The sequence below is a fragment of the Oncorhynchus gorbuscha genome, unplaced genomic scaffold (genome assembly GCF_021184085.1).
Source record: "Oncorhynchus gorbuscha isolate QuinsamMale2020 ecotype Even-year unplaced genomic scaffold, OgorEven_v1.0 Un_scaffold_770, whole genome shotgun sequence".
Lineage (NCBI taxonomy): Eukaryota > Metazoa > Chordata > Actinopteri > Salmoniformes > Salmonidae > Oncorhynchus > Oncorhynchus gorbuscha.
This window is the reverse complement of record NW_025745804.1, coordinates 17,172-31,438: the sequence shown is the minus strand read 5'-3', so window position 1 is coordinate 31,438 and position 14,267 is coordinate 17,172. Positions and strand designations below refer to the sequence as shown.

Sequence of the window (14,267 nt, the reverse complement as noted above, 5' to 3'; positions counted from 1 at the left end):
ACACCACTACAAGGGCCTTGTCTTTGAGGGTCTCCATTGAATGTGCTTGAGGATACATATACGCTTATCAAAGTTGTTCCTTCTGTCTCTGATAGGATTATAACCTACTGTTACTGCAGTACATATCAGAATGTTACTGCAGTACATATCAGAATGTTACTGCAGTACATATCAGAATGTTACTGCAGTACATATCAGAATGTTACTGCAGTACATATCAGAATGTTACTGCAGTACATATCAGAATGTTACTGCAGTACATATCAGAATGTTACTGCAGTACATATCAGAATGTTACTGCAGTACATATCAGAATGTTCCTTCTGTCTCTGATAGGATTATAACATGCTGTTACTGCAGTACATTTCAGAATGTTACTGCAGTACATATCAGAATGTTCCTTCTGTCTCTGATAGGATTATAACCTGCTGTTACTGCAGTACATATCAGAATGTTACTGCAGTACATATCAGAATGTTACTGCAGTACATATCAGAATGTTCCTTCTGTCTCTGATAGGATTATAACATGCTGTTACTGCAGTACATATCAGAATGTTACTGCAGTACATATCAGAATGTTACTGCAGTACATATCAGAATGTTCCTTCTGTCTCTGATAGGATTATAACATGCTGTTTATGCAGTACATATCAGAATGTTACTGCAGTACATATCAGAATGTTACTGCAGTACATATCAGAATGTTACTGCAGTACATATCAGAATGTTACTGCAGTACATATCAGAATGTTCCTTCTGTCTCTGATAGGATTATAACATGCTGTTACTGCAGTACATATCAGAATGTTACTGCAGTACATATCAGAATGTTACTGCAGTACATATCAGAATGTTACTGCAGTACATATCAGAATGTTCCTTCTGTCTCTGATAGGATTATAACATGCTGTTACTGCAGTACATATCAGAATGTTACTGCAGTACATATCAGAATGTTACTGCAGTACATATCAGAATGTTACTGCAGTACATATCAGAATGTTCCTTCTGTCTCTGATAGGATTATAACATGCTGTTACTGCAGTACATATCAGAATGTTACTGCAGTACATATCAAATCAAATCAAATCAAATTTATTTATATAGCCCTTCGTACATCAGCTGATATCTCAAAGTGCTGTACAGAAACCCAGCCTAAAACCCCAAACAGCAAACAATGCAGGTGTAAAAGCACGGTGGCTAGGAAAAACTCCCTAGAAAGGCCAAAACCTAGGAAGAAACCTAGAGAGGAACCGGGCTATGTGGGGTGGCCAGTCCTCTTCTGGCTGTGCCGGGTAGAGATTATAACAGAACATGACCAAGATGTTCAAATGTTCATAAATGACCAGCATGGTCAAATAATAATAAGGCAGAACAGTTGAAACTGGAGCAGCAGCACAGTCAGGTGGACTGGGGACAGCAAGGAGCCATCATGTCAGGTAGTCCTGGGGCACGGTCCTAGGGCTCAGGTCCTCCGAGAGAGAGAAAGAAAGAGAGAATTAGAGAGAGCATATGTGGGGTGGCCAGTCCTCTTCTGGCTGTGCCGGGTGGAGATTATAACAGAACGTGGCCAAGATGTTCAAATGTTCATAAATGACCAGCATGGTTGAATAATAGTAAGGCAGAACAGTTGAAACTGGAGCAGGAGCATGGCCAGGTGGACTGGGGACAGCAAGGAGTCCTCATGTCAGGTAGTCCTGGGACATGGTCCTAGGGCCCAGGCCAGTTGAAACTGGAGCAGCAGCATGGCCAGGTGGACTGGGGACAGCAAGGAGTCATCATATCAGAATGTTACTGCAGTACATATCAGAATGTTACTGCAGTACATATCAGAATGTTACTGCAGTACATATCAGAATGTTCCTTCTGTCTCTGATAGGATTATAACATGCTGTTACTGCAGTACATATCAGAATGTTACTGCAGTACATATCAGAATGTTCCTTCTGTCTCTGATAGGATTATAACCTGCTGTTACTGCAGTACATATCAGAATGTTACTGCAGTACATATCAGAATGTTACTGCAGTACATATCAGAATGTTACTGCAGTACATATCAGAATGTTACTGCAGTACATATCAGAATGTTACTGCAGTACATATCAGAATGCTACTGCAGTACATATCAGAATGCTACTGCAGTACATATCAGAATGTTACTGCAGTACATATCAGAATGTTCCTTCTGTCTCTGATAGGATTATAACATGCTGTTTATGCAGTACATATCAGAATGTTACTGCAGTACATATCAGAATGTTCCTTCTGTCTCTGATAGGATTATAACATGCTGTTACTGCAGTACATATCAGAATGTTACTGCAGTACATATCAGAATGTTACTGCAGTACATTTCAGAATGTTACTGCAGTACATATCAGAATGTTCCTTCTGTCTCTGATAGGATTATAACATGCTGTTACTGCAGTACATATCAGAATGTTACTGCAGTACATATCAGAATGTTACTGCAGTACATATCAGAATGTTCCTTCTGTGTCTGATAGGATTATAACATGCTGTTAATGCAGTACATATCAGAATGTTACTGCAGTACATATCAGAATGTTACTGCAGTACATATCAGAATGCTACTGCAGTACATATCAGAATGCTACTGCAGTACATATCAGAATGCTACTGCAGTACATATCAGAATGTTACTGCAGTACATATCAGAATGTTACTGCAGTACATATCATAATGCTACTGCAGTACATATCCGAATGTTACTGCAGTACATATCAGAATGTTCAGTACATATCAGAATGTTCCTTCTGTCTCTAATAGGATTATAACATGCTGTTTATGCAGTACATATCAGAATGCTACTGCAGTACATATCAGAATGCTACTGCAGTACATATCAGAATGTTACTGCAGTACATATCAGAATGTTACTGCAGTACATATCAGAATGTTCCTTCTGTCTCTGATAGGATTATAACATGCTGTTAATGCAGTACATATCAGAATGTTACTGCAGTACGTATCAGAATGTTACTGCAGTACGTATCAGAATGTTCCTTCTGTCTCTGATAGGATTATAACATGCTGTTTATGCAGTACATATCAGAATGCTACTGCAGTACATATCAGAATGTTACTGCAGTACATATCAGAATGTTCCTTCTGTCTCTGATAGGATTATAACATGCTGTTAATGCAGTACATATCAGAATGTTACTGCAGTACATTTCAGAATGTTACTGCAGTACGTTGTAAGTCGCTCTGGATAAGAGCGTCTGCTAAATGACTTAAATGTAATGTAAATGTAATGTAATGTATCAGAATGTTACTGCAGTACGTATCAGAATGTTCCTTCTGTCTCTGATAGGATTATAACATGCTGTTAATGCAGTACATATCAGAATGTTACTGCAGTACATATCAGAATGTTACTGCAGTACATTTCAGAATGTTACTGCAGTACATTTCAGAATGTTACTGCAGTACATTTCAGAATGTTACTGCAGTACATTTCAGAATGTTACTGCAGTACATATCAGAATGTTACTGCAGTACATATCAGAATGTTACTGCAGTACATATCAGAATGTTACTGCAGTACATATCAGAATGTTACTGCAGTACATATCAGAATGTTACTGCAGTACATATCAGAATGTTACTGCAGTACATATCAGAATGTTACTGCAGTACATTTCAGAATGTTACTGCAGTACATTTCAGAATGTTACTGCAGTACATATCAGAATGTTACTGACAGTACATATCAGAATGTTACTGACAGTACATATCAGAATGTTACTGCAGTACATTTTAGAATGTTACTGCAGTACATTTCAGAATGTTACTGCAGTACATTTTAGAATGTTACTGCAGTACATTTCAGAATGTTACTGCAGTACATTTCAGAATGCTACTGACAGTACAACAGTACTGGGAGTATTGACAGTATGTCCCAGAATCAAGCCTCTGTTGAGTCTCATTCTCTATTAGCAGCAACAGGATGTTGAGGCCAGTCAGTTCAGAAAATAAAATGTGAATTTCAAGAGTTTAATTTGGTTCATTAATGTCTATGTGTGTATTTTTCCAATACCTTTAGTTGGATCATTCTATTCATTTTATGAATCAACTGATCTTGAGTTCAGAATTGACCCAATAACCTGGGCCCCCATAGAGCTCTGGTCAAAAGGAGTGGATTTATAGGGCCCCCATAGAGCTCTGGTCAAAAGGAGTGGATTTATAGGGCCCCCATAGAGCTCTGGTCAAAAGGAGTGGATTTATAGGGCCCCCATAGAGCTCTGGTCAAAAGGAGTGGATTTATAGGGCCCCCATAGAGCTCTGGTCAAAAGGAGTGGATTTATAGGGCCCCCATAGGGCTCTGGTCAAAAGGAGTGGATTTATAGGGCTCTGGTCAAAAGGAGTGGATTTATAGGGCCCCATAGAGCTCTGGTCAAAAGGGAGTGGATTTATAGGGCCCCCATAGGGCTCTGGTCAAAAGGAGTGGATTTATAGGGCCCCCATAGAGCTCTGGTCAAAAGGAGTGGATTTATAGGGCCCCATAGAGCTCTGGTCAAAAGGAGTGGATTTATAGGGCCCCCATAGAGCTCTGGTCAAAAGGAGTGGATTTATAGGGCCCCATAGAGCTCTGGTCAAAAGGAGTGGATTTATAGGGCCCCATAGAGCTCTGGTCAAAAGGAGTGGATTTATAGGGCCCCCATAGAGCTCTGGTCAAAAGGAGTGGATTTATAGGGCCCCCATAGAGCTCTGGTCAAAATGAGTGGATTTATAGGGCCCCATAGAGCTCTGGTCAAAAGGAGTGGATTTATAGGGCCCCCATAGAGCTCTGGTCAAAAGGAGTGGATTTATAGGGCCCCCATAGAGCTCTGGTCAAAAGGAGTGGATTTATAGGGCTCTGGTCCCATAGGGCTCTGGTCAAAAGGAGTGGATTTATAGGGCTCTGGTCAAAAGGAGTGGATTTATAGGGCCCCCATAGAGCTCTGGTCAAAAGGAGTGGATTTATAGGGCTCTGGTCCCATAGGGCTCTGGTCAAAAGGAGTGGATTTATAGGGCTCTGGTCCCATAGAGCTCTGGTCAAAAGGAGTGGATTTATAGGGCTCTGGTCCCATAGAGCTCTGGTCAAAAGGAGTGGATTTATAGGGCTCTGGTCCCATAGGGCTCTGGTCAAAAGGAGTGGATTTATAGGGCTCTGGTCAAAAGGAGTGGATTTATAGGGCCCCCATAGAGCTCTGGTCAAAAGGAGTGGATTTATAGGGCTCTGGTCAAAAGGAGTGGATTTATAGGGCCCCCATAGAGCTCTGGTCAAAAGGAGTGGATTTATAGGGCTCTGGTCAAAAGGAGTGGATTTATAGGGCTCCCATAGGGCTCTGGTCAAAGGAGTGGATTTATAGGGCTCTGGTCAAAAGGAGTGGATTTATAGGGCTCCCATAGGGCTCTGGTCAAAAGGAGTGGATTTATAGGGCCCCCATAGAGCTCTGGTCAAAAGGAGTGGATTTATAGGGCTCTGGTCAAAAGGAGTGGATTTATAGGGCTCTGGTCAACAGGAGTGGATTTATAGGGCTCCCATAGGGCTCTGGTCAAAAGGAGTGGATTTATAGGGCTCTGGTCAAAAGGAGTGGATTTATAGGGCTCCCATAGGGCTCTGGTCAACAGGAGTGGATTTATAGGGCTCTGGTCAAAAGGAGTGGATTTATAGGGCTCTGGTCAAAAGGAGTGGATTTATAGGGCTCTGGTCAACAGGAGTGGATTTATAGGGCTCTGGTCAAAAGGAGTGGATTTATAGGGCTCTGGTCAACAGGAGTGGATTTATAGGGCTCCCATAGGGCTCTGGTCAAAAGGAGTGGATTTATAGGGCTCTGGTCAAAAGGAGTGGATTTATAGGGCTCTGGTCAAAAGGAGTGGATTTATAGGGCTCTGGTCAACAGGAGTGGATTTATAGGGCTCTGGTCAAAAGGAGTGGATTTATAGGGCTCTGGTCAAAAGGAGTGGATTTATAGGGCTCTGGTCAAAAGGAGTGGATTTATAGGGCTCTGGTCAAAAGGAGTGGATTTATAGGGCTCTGGTCAAAAGTAGTACCCTATATAAGGAATAGGGTTCCATTAGCGACTCTTCCCTGATTACATGCCAACATCTGAATGTAATAGTTTGTTAGATAACTGTTTTTTTTACTGCCAACTTTTTAAATCTATAAAATATAGATTTATGAGAAATATGGAATGAATTCCCAGAGGCCTCTAGTCGTTAACAGGAGACTGGGTTGGTTGAGACGTAGAGAACTGAGCCAGCTAGTCTGAGCATAGAACTACCTGTATGATTAGACTAGTGGGATTTAGTTTGGATTTTATTCACAGACGTACAATTGATTTCTACATTTAAAAAAAAGCCTTGTCTTTTTAACTAACGGTTCTCTGTGTTTGGTGAATAATAATAATAATAATAATATATGCCATTTAGCAGACGCTTTTATCCAAAGCGACTTACAGTCATGTGTGCATACATTCTATCCTTTCTTCTTAGATATTCAACTTCTGAATCTCCTGTAAAATATCTTTAGTGCCTGGTGAAGTAATATTTTAGCCTGGAATCCACACTGAAACCTTAAACCACACTCCATTGGTCTTTTGTTTAGTTTCAGTAGTGCAAGGAACGTGCGGTGAAAGTGGATTCCAGGCTGGTAAACGTTCCACACATCTGCAGGACTCATTCATCCCACTAGAGGGAGCCCTTTTAAAAGTCAACCGAGGTTGTGTTCATTACTAGTCATTTATAGACCAGGTGCAGCTCATTATAGGGTCTCTCTCAGCCCCTCCTCTCAGCCTCTCCTCCTCTCAGCCTCTCCTCCTCTTAGCACCTCCTCCTCTCAGCATCTCCTCTCAGAATCGCCTCCTCTCAGCCTCTCTCCTCCTCTCAGCATCTCCTCCTCTCAGCATCTCCTCCTCTCAGCATCTCCTCCTTTCAGCCTCTCCTCTCAGCATCTCCTCCTCTCAGCCTCTCCTCTCAGCATCTCAGCCTCTCCTCCTCTCAGCATCTCCTCCTCTCAGCATCTCCTCCTCTCAGCACCTCCTCCTCTCAGCTCCTCCTCTCAGCCTCTCCTCCTCCTCTCAACCTCTCCTCTTAGCATCTCCTCTCAGCCTCTCCTCCTCTCAGCCTCTCCTCCTCTCAGCATCTCCTCCTCTCAGCCTCTCCTCCTCTCAGCATCTCCTCCTCTCAGCATCTCCTCCTCTCAGCATCTCCTCCTCTCAGCATCTCCTCCTCTCAGCCTCTCCTCCTCTCAGCCTCCTCCTCTCAGCCTCTCCTCCTCTCAGCCTCTCCTCCTCTCAGCATCTCCTCCTCTCAGCATCTCCTCCTCTCCTCCTCTTAACATCTTCTCATCTCAGCCTGTCTCTGTTACAGGTCCTGTCTCCTGTCTCTGTTACAGGTCCTGTCTCCTGTCTCTGTTACAGGTCCTGTCTCCTGTCTCTGTTACAGGTCCTGTCTCCTGTCTCTGTTACAGGTCCTGTCTCCTGTCTCTGTTACAGGTCCTGTCTCCTGTCTCTGTTACAGGTCCTGTCTCCTGTCTCTGTTACAGGTCCTGTCTCCTGTCTCTGTTACAGGTCCTGTCTCTGTTACAGGTCCTGTCTCCTGTCTCTGTTACAGGTCCTGTCTCTGTTACAGGTCCTGTCTCCTGTCTCTGTTACAGGTCCTGTCTCTGTTACAGGTCCTGTCTCCTGTCTCTGTTACAGGTCCTGTCTCTGTTACAGGTCCTGTCTCCTGTCTCTGTTACAGGTCTCTGTTACAGGTCCTGTCTCTGTTACAGGTCCTGTCTCCTGTCTCTGTTACAGGTCCTGTCTCTGTTACAGGTCCTGTCTCCTGTCTCTGTTACAGGTCCTGTCTCTGTTACAGGTCCTGTCTCCTGTCTCTGTTACAGGTCCTGTCTCTGTTACAGGTCCTGTCTCCTGTCTCTGTTACAGGTCCTGTCTCCTGTCTCTGTTACAGGTCCTGTCTCCTGTCTCTGTTACAGGTCCTGTCTCCTGTCTCTGTTACAGGTCCTGTCTCCTGTCTCTGTTACAGGTCCTGTCTCCTGTCTCTGTTACAGGTCCTGTCTCCTGTCTCTGTTACAGGTCCTGTCTCCTGTCTCTGTTACAGGTCCTGTCTCCTGTCTCTGTTACAGGTCCTGTCTCCTGTCTCCGTTACAGGTCCTGTCTCCTGTCTCTGTTACAGGTCCTGTCTCCTGTCTCTGTTACAGGTCCTGTCTCCTGTCTCTGTTACAGGTCCTCATGATTACCACCCGGTAGAACAAATCCATAAACGTACATTAGACACTTTTTAGTGATGCGGTTAGAGGAAATGACCGTGTTTATTATTCAAGATGAAAGAATCAACACTTTATTGACAGACCAACTGAAGTTGCTGTTGTTTGATGTAGAAATACACAAATAGTATTTTGAAGATGACCTCTAATGTGATTTCCACATCAACAGGAAACCTTTGAAATGACCAGTTTAGAACAATCAGTGACCAGCGATGTTAATACGAAGGTGACGGACGTTAACCACCTCCACAACCACTGACACCCACGGCTGGTACCGTAAACAGTGGGGTGACTGACGTTAACCACCTCCACAACCACTGACACCCACGGCTGGTACCGTAAACAGTGAGGTGACTGACGTTAACCACCTCCACAACCACTGACACCCACGGCTGGTACCGTAAACAGTGGGGTGACTGACGTTAACCACCTCCACAACCACTGACACCCACGGCTGGTACCGTAAACAGTGAGGTGACTGACGTTAACCACCTCCACAACCACTGACACCCACGGCTGGTACCGTAAACAGTGGGGTGACTGACGTTAACCACCTCCACAACCACTGACACCCACGGCTGGTACTGTAAACAGTGGGGTGACTGACGTTAACCACCTCCACAACCACTGACACCACGGCTGGTACCGTAAACAGTGGGGTGACTGACGTTAACCACCTCCACAACCACTGACACCCACGGCTGGTACTGTAAACAGTGGGGTGACTACACACACCTCCACAACCACTGACACCCACGGCTGGTACCGTAAACAGTGGGGTGACTACACACACCTCCACAACCACTGACACCCACGGCTGGTACTGTAAACAGTGGGGTGACTACACACACCTCCACAACCACTGACACCCACGGCTGGTACCGTAAACAGTGTACCGTAAACAGTGGGGTGACTACACACACCTCCACAACCACTGACACCCACGGCTGGTACCGTAAACAGTGGGGTGACTACACACACCTCCACAACCACTGACACCCACGGCTGGTACCGTAAACAGTGGGGTGACTACACACACCTCCACAACCACTGACACCCACGGCTGGTACCGTAAACAGTGGGGTGACTACACACACCTCCACAACCACTGACACCCACGGCTGGTACCGTAAACAGTGGGGTGACTACACACACCTCCACAACCACTGACACCCACGGCTGGTACCGTAAACAGTGGGGTGACTACACACACCTCCACAACCACTGACACCCACGGCTGGTACTGTAAACAGTGGGGTGACTACACACACCTACACACACCTACACACACCCACGGCTGGTACTGTAAACAGTGGGGTGACTACACACACCTACACACACCCACGGCTGGTACTGTAAACAGTGGGAAGACTACACACACCTACACACACCTACACACACCCACACACACCCACAACTGGTACTGTAAACAGTGGGTTGACTACACACAACCACGGCTGGTACTGTAAACAGTGGGGTGACTACACACAACCACGGCTAGTACTGTAAACAGTGGGGTGACTACACACACCCACGGCTGGTACTGTAAACAGTGGGGTGACTACACACACCTACACACACCCACGGCTAGTACTGTAAACAGTGGGGTGACTACACACACCTACACACACCCACTGCTAGTACTGTAAACAGTGGGGTGACTACACACACCCACGGTTGGTACTGTAAACAGTGGGGTGACTACACACACCTACACACACCCACGGCTAGTACTGTAAACAGTGAGGTGACTACACACACCTACGGCTGGTACTGTAAACAGTGGGGTGACTACACACACCCACGGCTGGTACTGTAAACAGTGGGGTGACTACACACACCCACGGCTAGTACTGTAAACAGTGGGGTGACTACACACACCTACACACACCCACGGCTGGTACTGTAAACAGTGGGGTGAGTTTACCATGAAGGCTGCAGACACACACACACTGTGGTGCGTGGCGTTTTCCATTTGTTCTCTGTATAAGTATAAGGGTTTTATAGAAGCTCATCTGTTTAGAGCCCTTTGCTCTTCCAGGGTCCTCATCCCTCAGTCAAGACAAGCATTTCACAGCAGGGGAGGGGAGGAGGAGGAGAGAGGGAGAGAAGGAGGAGAGGGGGAGGAGGAGGGGTGAGAGAAGGAGGAGAGAGGGAGAGAAGGAGGAGAGGGGGAGGAGGAGGGGTGAGAGAAGGAGGAGAGGGGGGAGGAGAGGGGAGAGGAGGTGGAGAGAGGGAGAGGAGGGGGAGGAGGAGGGGAGTAGGGGGGAGACGGGAGTGGGGGAGGAGAAGAGAAGAGGGGAGAGTAGGAGGAGAGGGGACAGGAGGAGGAGAAGGGATGAGAGGAGAGTAGGAGGAGAGGGGACAGGAGGAGGAGAGTAGGAGGAGAGGAGAGTAGGAGGAGAGGGGACAGGAGGAGGAGAAGGGATGAGAGGAGAGTAGGAGAGAGGGGACAGGAGGAGAAGGGATGAGAGGAAGAGGAGTGGGGAAGGAGAGAGGAGGAGGAGAAGGGATGGGAGGAGGAGAAGGGATGAGAGGATAGTAGGAGGAGAAGAAGGGATGAGAGGATAGTAGGAGGAGAGGGGACAGGAGGAGAAGAAGGGATGAGAGGATAGTAGGAGGAGAGGGGACAGGAGGAGAAGGGATGAGAGGAAGAGGAGTGGGGAAGGAGAGAGGAGGAGGAGAAGGGATGAGAGGAAGAGGAGTGGGGAAGGAGAGAGGAGGAGGAGAAGGGATGAGAGGAAGAGGAGTGGGGAAGGAGAGAGGAGGGAGGAGAAGGGATGAGAGGAAGAGGAGTGGGGAGGAGAGAGGAGGAGGAGAAGGGATGAGAGGAGAGTAGGAGGAGAGGGGACAGGAGGAGAAGGGATGAGAGGAAGAGGAGTGGGGAAGGAGAGAGGAGGAGGAGAAGGGATGAGAGGAAGAGGAGTGGGGAAGGAGAGAGGAGGAGGAGAAGGGATGAGAGGAAGAGGAGTGGGGGAGGAGAGAGGAGGAGGAGAAGGGATGAGAGGAGAGTAGGAGGAGAGTGGATAGGAGGAGGAGAAGGGATGAGAGGATAGTAGGAGGAGAGGGGACAGGAAGAGAAGAAGGGATGAGAGGAGAGTAGGAGGAGGAGGGATGAGAGGAAGAGGAGTGGGGGAGGAGAAGGGATGAGAGGAGAGGAGGATAAGGGATGAGAGGAGAGGAGGATAAGGGATGAGAGGAGTGGGGGAGGAGAGGAGGATAAGGGATGAGAGGAAGAGGAGTGGGGGAGGAGAAGGGATGAGAGGAGAGGAGGATAAGGGATGAGAGAGGAGGATAAGGGATGAGAGGAGAGGAGGATAAGGGATGAGAGGAGAGGAGTGGGGGGAGGAGAGAAGAGGATAAGGGGGGAGGAGAGGAGGATAAGGGATGAGAGGAGAGGAGTGGGGGAGGAGAGAGGAGAGGAGGGGGAGGAGAGAGAAGGAGAGGAGGATAAGGGATGAGAGGAGAGGAGTGGGGGAGGAGAGAGGAGGATAAGGGATGAGAGGAGAGGAGTGGGGGAGGAGAGAGGAGGATAAGGGATGAGAGGAGAGAAGGATAAGGGATGAGAGGAGAGGAGTGGGGGAGAGAGAGGAGGATAAGGGATGAGAGGAGAGGCGGATAAGGGATGAGAGAGGAGGATAAGGGATGAGAGGAGAGGAGGGGGGGAGGAGAGAGGAGGAGAGGAGGATAAGGGATGAGAGGAGAGGAGTGGTGGAGGAGAGAGGAGGATAAGGGATGAGAGGAGGGATAAGAGAGGAGAGGAGTGGGGGAGGAGAGAGGATGATAAGGGAGGAGAGGAGAGGGGTGGGGGAGGAGAGAGGAGGATAAGGGATGAGAGGAGAGGAGGATAAGGGATGAGAGGAGAGGAGTGGGGGAGGAGAGAGGAGGATAAGGGATGAGAGGAGAGGCGGATAAGGGATGAGAGAGGAGGATAAGGGATGAGAGGAGAGGAGTGGGGGAGGGGAGGAGGAGAGGAGGATAAGGGATGAGAGGAGAGGAGTGGTGGAGGAGAGAGGAGGATAAGGGATGAGAGGAGAGGAGTGGGGGAGGAGAGAGGAGGATAAGGGATGAGAGGAGAGGAGTGGGGGAGGAGAGAGGAGGATAAGGGATGAGAGGAGAGGAGTGGGGGAGGAGAGAGGAGGATAAGGGATGAGAGGAGAGGAGTGGGGGAGGAGAGAGGAGGATAAGGGATGAGAGGAGAGGAGTGGGGGGAGAGAGGAGGATAAGGGATGAGAGGAGAGGAGTGGGGGAGGAGAGAGGAGGAGAGGAGGGGGGAGGAGAGAGGAGGATAAGGGATGAGAGGAGAGGAGTGGGGGAGGAGAGAGGAGGATAAGGGATGAGAGGAGAGGGGAGGAGGTTCCAAAATGACCGTTGTATTAAATCCTGTGTTATAACTCTGTTATTCTGCAATAGAGGAAGGCCAGTCCCTTTGTCCATCTCGGTTCCTTTGTTCTTGTCAGTATGTATGTACAGTCTGTCCTCTACTGTAACAAAGCCAACTCAGTGGGCGGTAGCTATAGGTTCCTGTGTGCATTAGAAATACATCTGCTATTTTCACAAGCACAATTATCACTGTCGCTGGCATCGGCGCAAAAGGGCGGAGTTTTAACAACACAACAAGTTGTGGGTGTTGTCGAGGATTGGCCCCGACTGGCCAATCAGAACGCGCTCCCATGGCTAAATATGTGGTTCTGTATTTCTGGGCTTTTACATTATGGCTGAATGTGATGAAATATAAACATATCATTCATTATAAACATATTGTTGTAAATTACATTATGGCTGAATGTGATGAAATATAAACATATCATTCATTATAAACATATTGTTGTAAATTACATTATGGCTGAATGTGATGAAATATAAACATATCATTCATTATAAACATATTGTTGTAAATTACATTATGGCTGAATGTGATGAAATATAAACATATCATTCATTATAAACATATTGTTGTAAATTACATTATGGCTGAATGTGATGAAATATAAACATATCATTCAGTATAAACATATTGTTGTAAATTACATTATGGCTGAATGTGATGAAATATAAACATATCATTCATTATAAACATATTGTTGTAAATTACATTATGGCTGAATGTGATGAAATATAAACATATCATTCATTATAAACATATTGTTGTAAATTACATTATGGCTGAATGTGATGAAATATAAACATATCATTCATTATAAACATATTGTTGTAAATTACATTATGGCTGAATGTGATGAAATATAAACATATCATTCATTATAAACATATTGTTGTAAATTACATTATGGCTGAATGTGATGAAATATAAACATATCATTCATTATAAACATATTGTTGTAAATTACATTATGGCTGAATGTGATGAAATATAAACATATCATTCATTATAAACATATTGTTGTAAATTACATTATGGCTGAATGTGATGAAATATAAACATATCATTCATTATAAACATATTGTTGTAAATTACATTATGGCTGAATGTGATGAAATATAAACATATCATTCATTATAAACATATTGTTGTAAATTACATTATGGCTGAATGTGATGAAATATAAACATATCATTCATTATAAACATATTGTTGTAAATTACATTATGGCTGAATGTGATGAAATATAAACATATCATTCATTATAAACATATTGTTGTAAATTACATTATGGCTGAATGTGATGAAATATAAACATATCATTCAGTATAAACATATTGTTGTAAATTACATTATGGCTGAACATGGACATGCCAAACGTTGTCAATCAGCTAGATTAAATTCACCAAAAAAAAAAGAGAGTAAATAATTGTAATTAAATTCAAAACAACAACATCTTGTTGTAAACAGTCTGAATACACTTACAGGTAATTGCTTCCCGTTGGCGTATAATATTACAACAGACTATGGAGGGTTTTACGCACATCTGAGGTTTTCACAGTCGCCGGACAAAGATCCAGTATAAAGGACAAAGATCCAGT

The 14,267-nt window shown here is 45.3% G+C and overlaps 1 protein-coding gene across 33 annotated transcripts; it reads left to right on the top strand.

The window, feature by feature from the left end:
• The first annotated feature begins 16 nt into the window (after window positions 1–16).
• On the top strand, window positions 17–4,028 carry LOC124020214. 33 transcript variants are annotated; one of them, XM_046335574.1, is made up of 9 exons: window positions 42–95; window positions 417–489; window positions 547–592; window positions 799–1,073; window positions 1,806–1,931; window positions 1,989–2,080; window positions 2,230–2,481; window positions 2,539–2,630; window positions 2,891–3,488. In XM_046335574.1, the coding sequence occupies exons 3-9, from the start codon at window positions 555–557 to the stop codon at window positions 2,949–2,951; spliced, it is 936 nt and encodes a 311-aa protein (XP_046191530.1). In that variant the 5' UTR covers window positions 42–95; window positions 417–489; window positions 547–554; the 3' UTR covers window positions 2,952–3,488. The 33 variants fall into 33 exon arrangements, 31 of the variants coding, with proteins under 31 accessions (XP_046191516.1, XP_046191530.1, XP_046191511.1 ...); XM_046335555.1 differs by adding an exon at window positions 238–306 and having other exon boundaries at window positions 89–122; window positions 444–602; window positions 660–1,073; XM_046335550.1 differs by adding an exon at window positions 238–386 and having other exon boundaries at window positions 89–122; window positions 444–602; window positions 660–1,073.
• The last annotated feature ends 10,239 nt before the right edge of the window (window positions 4,029–14,267 follow it).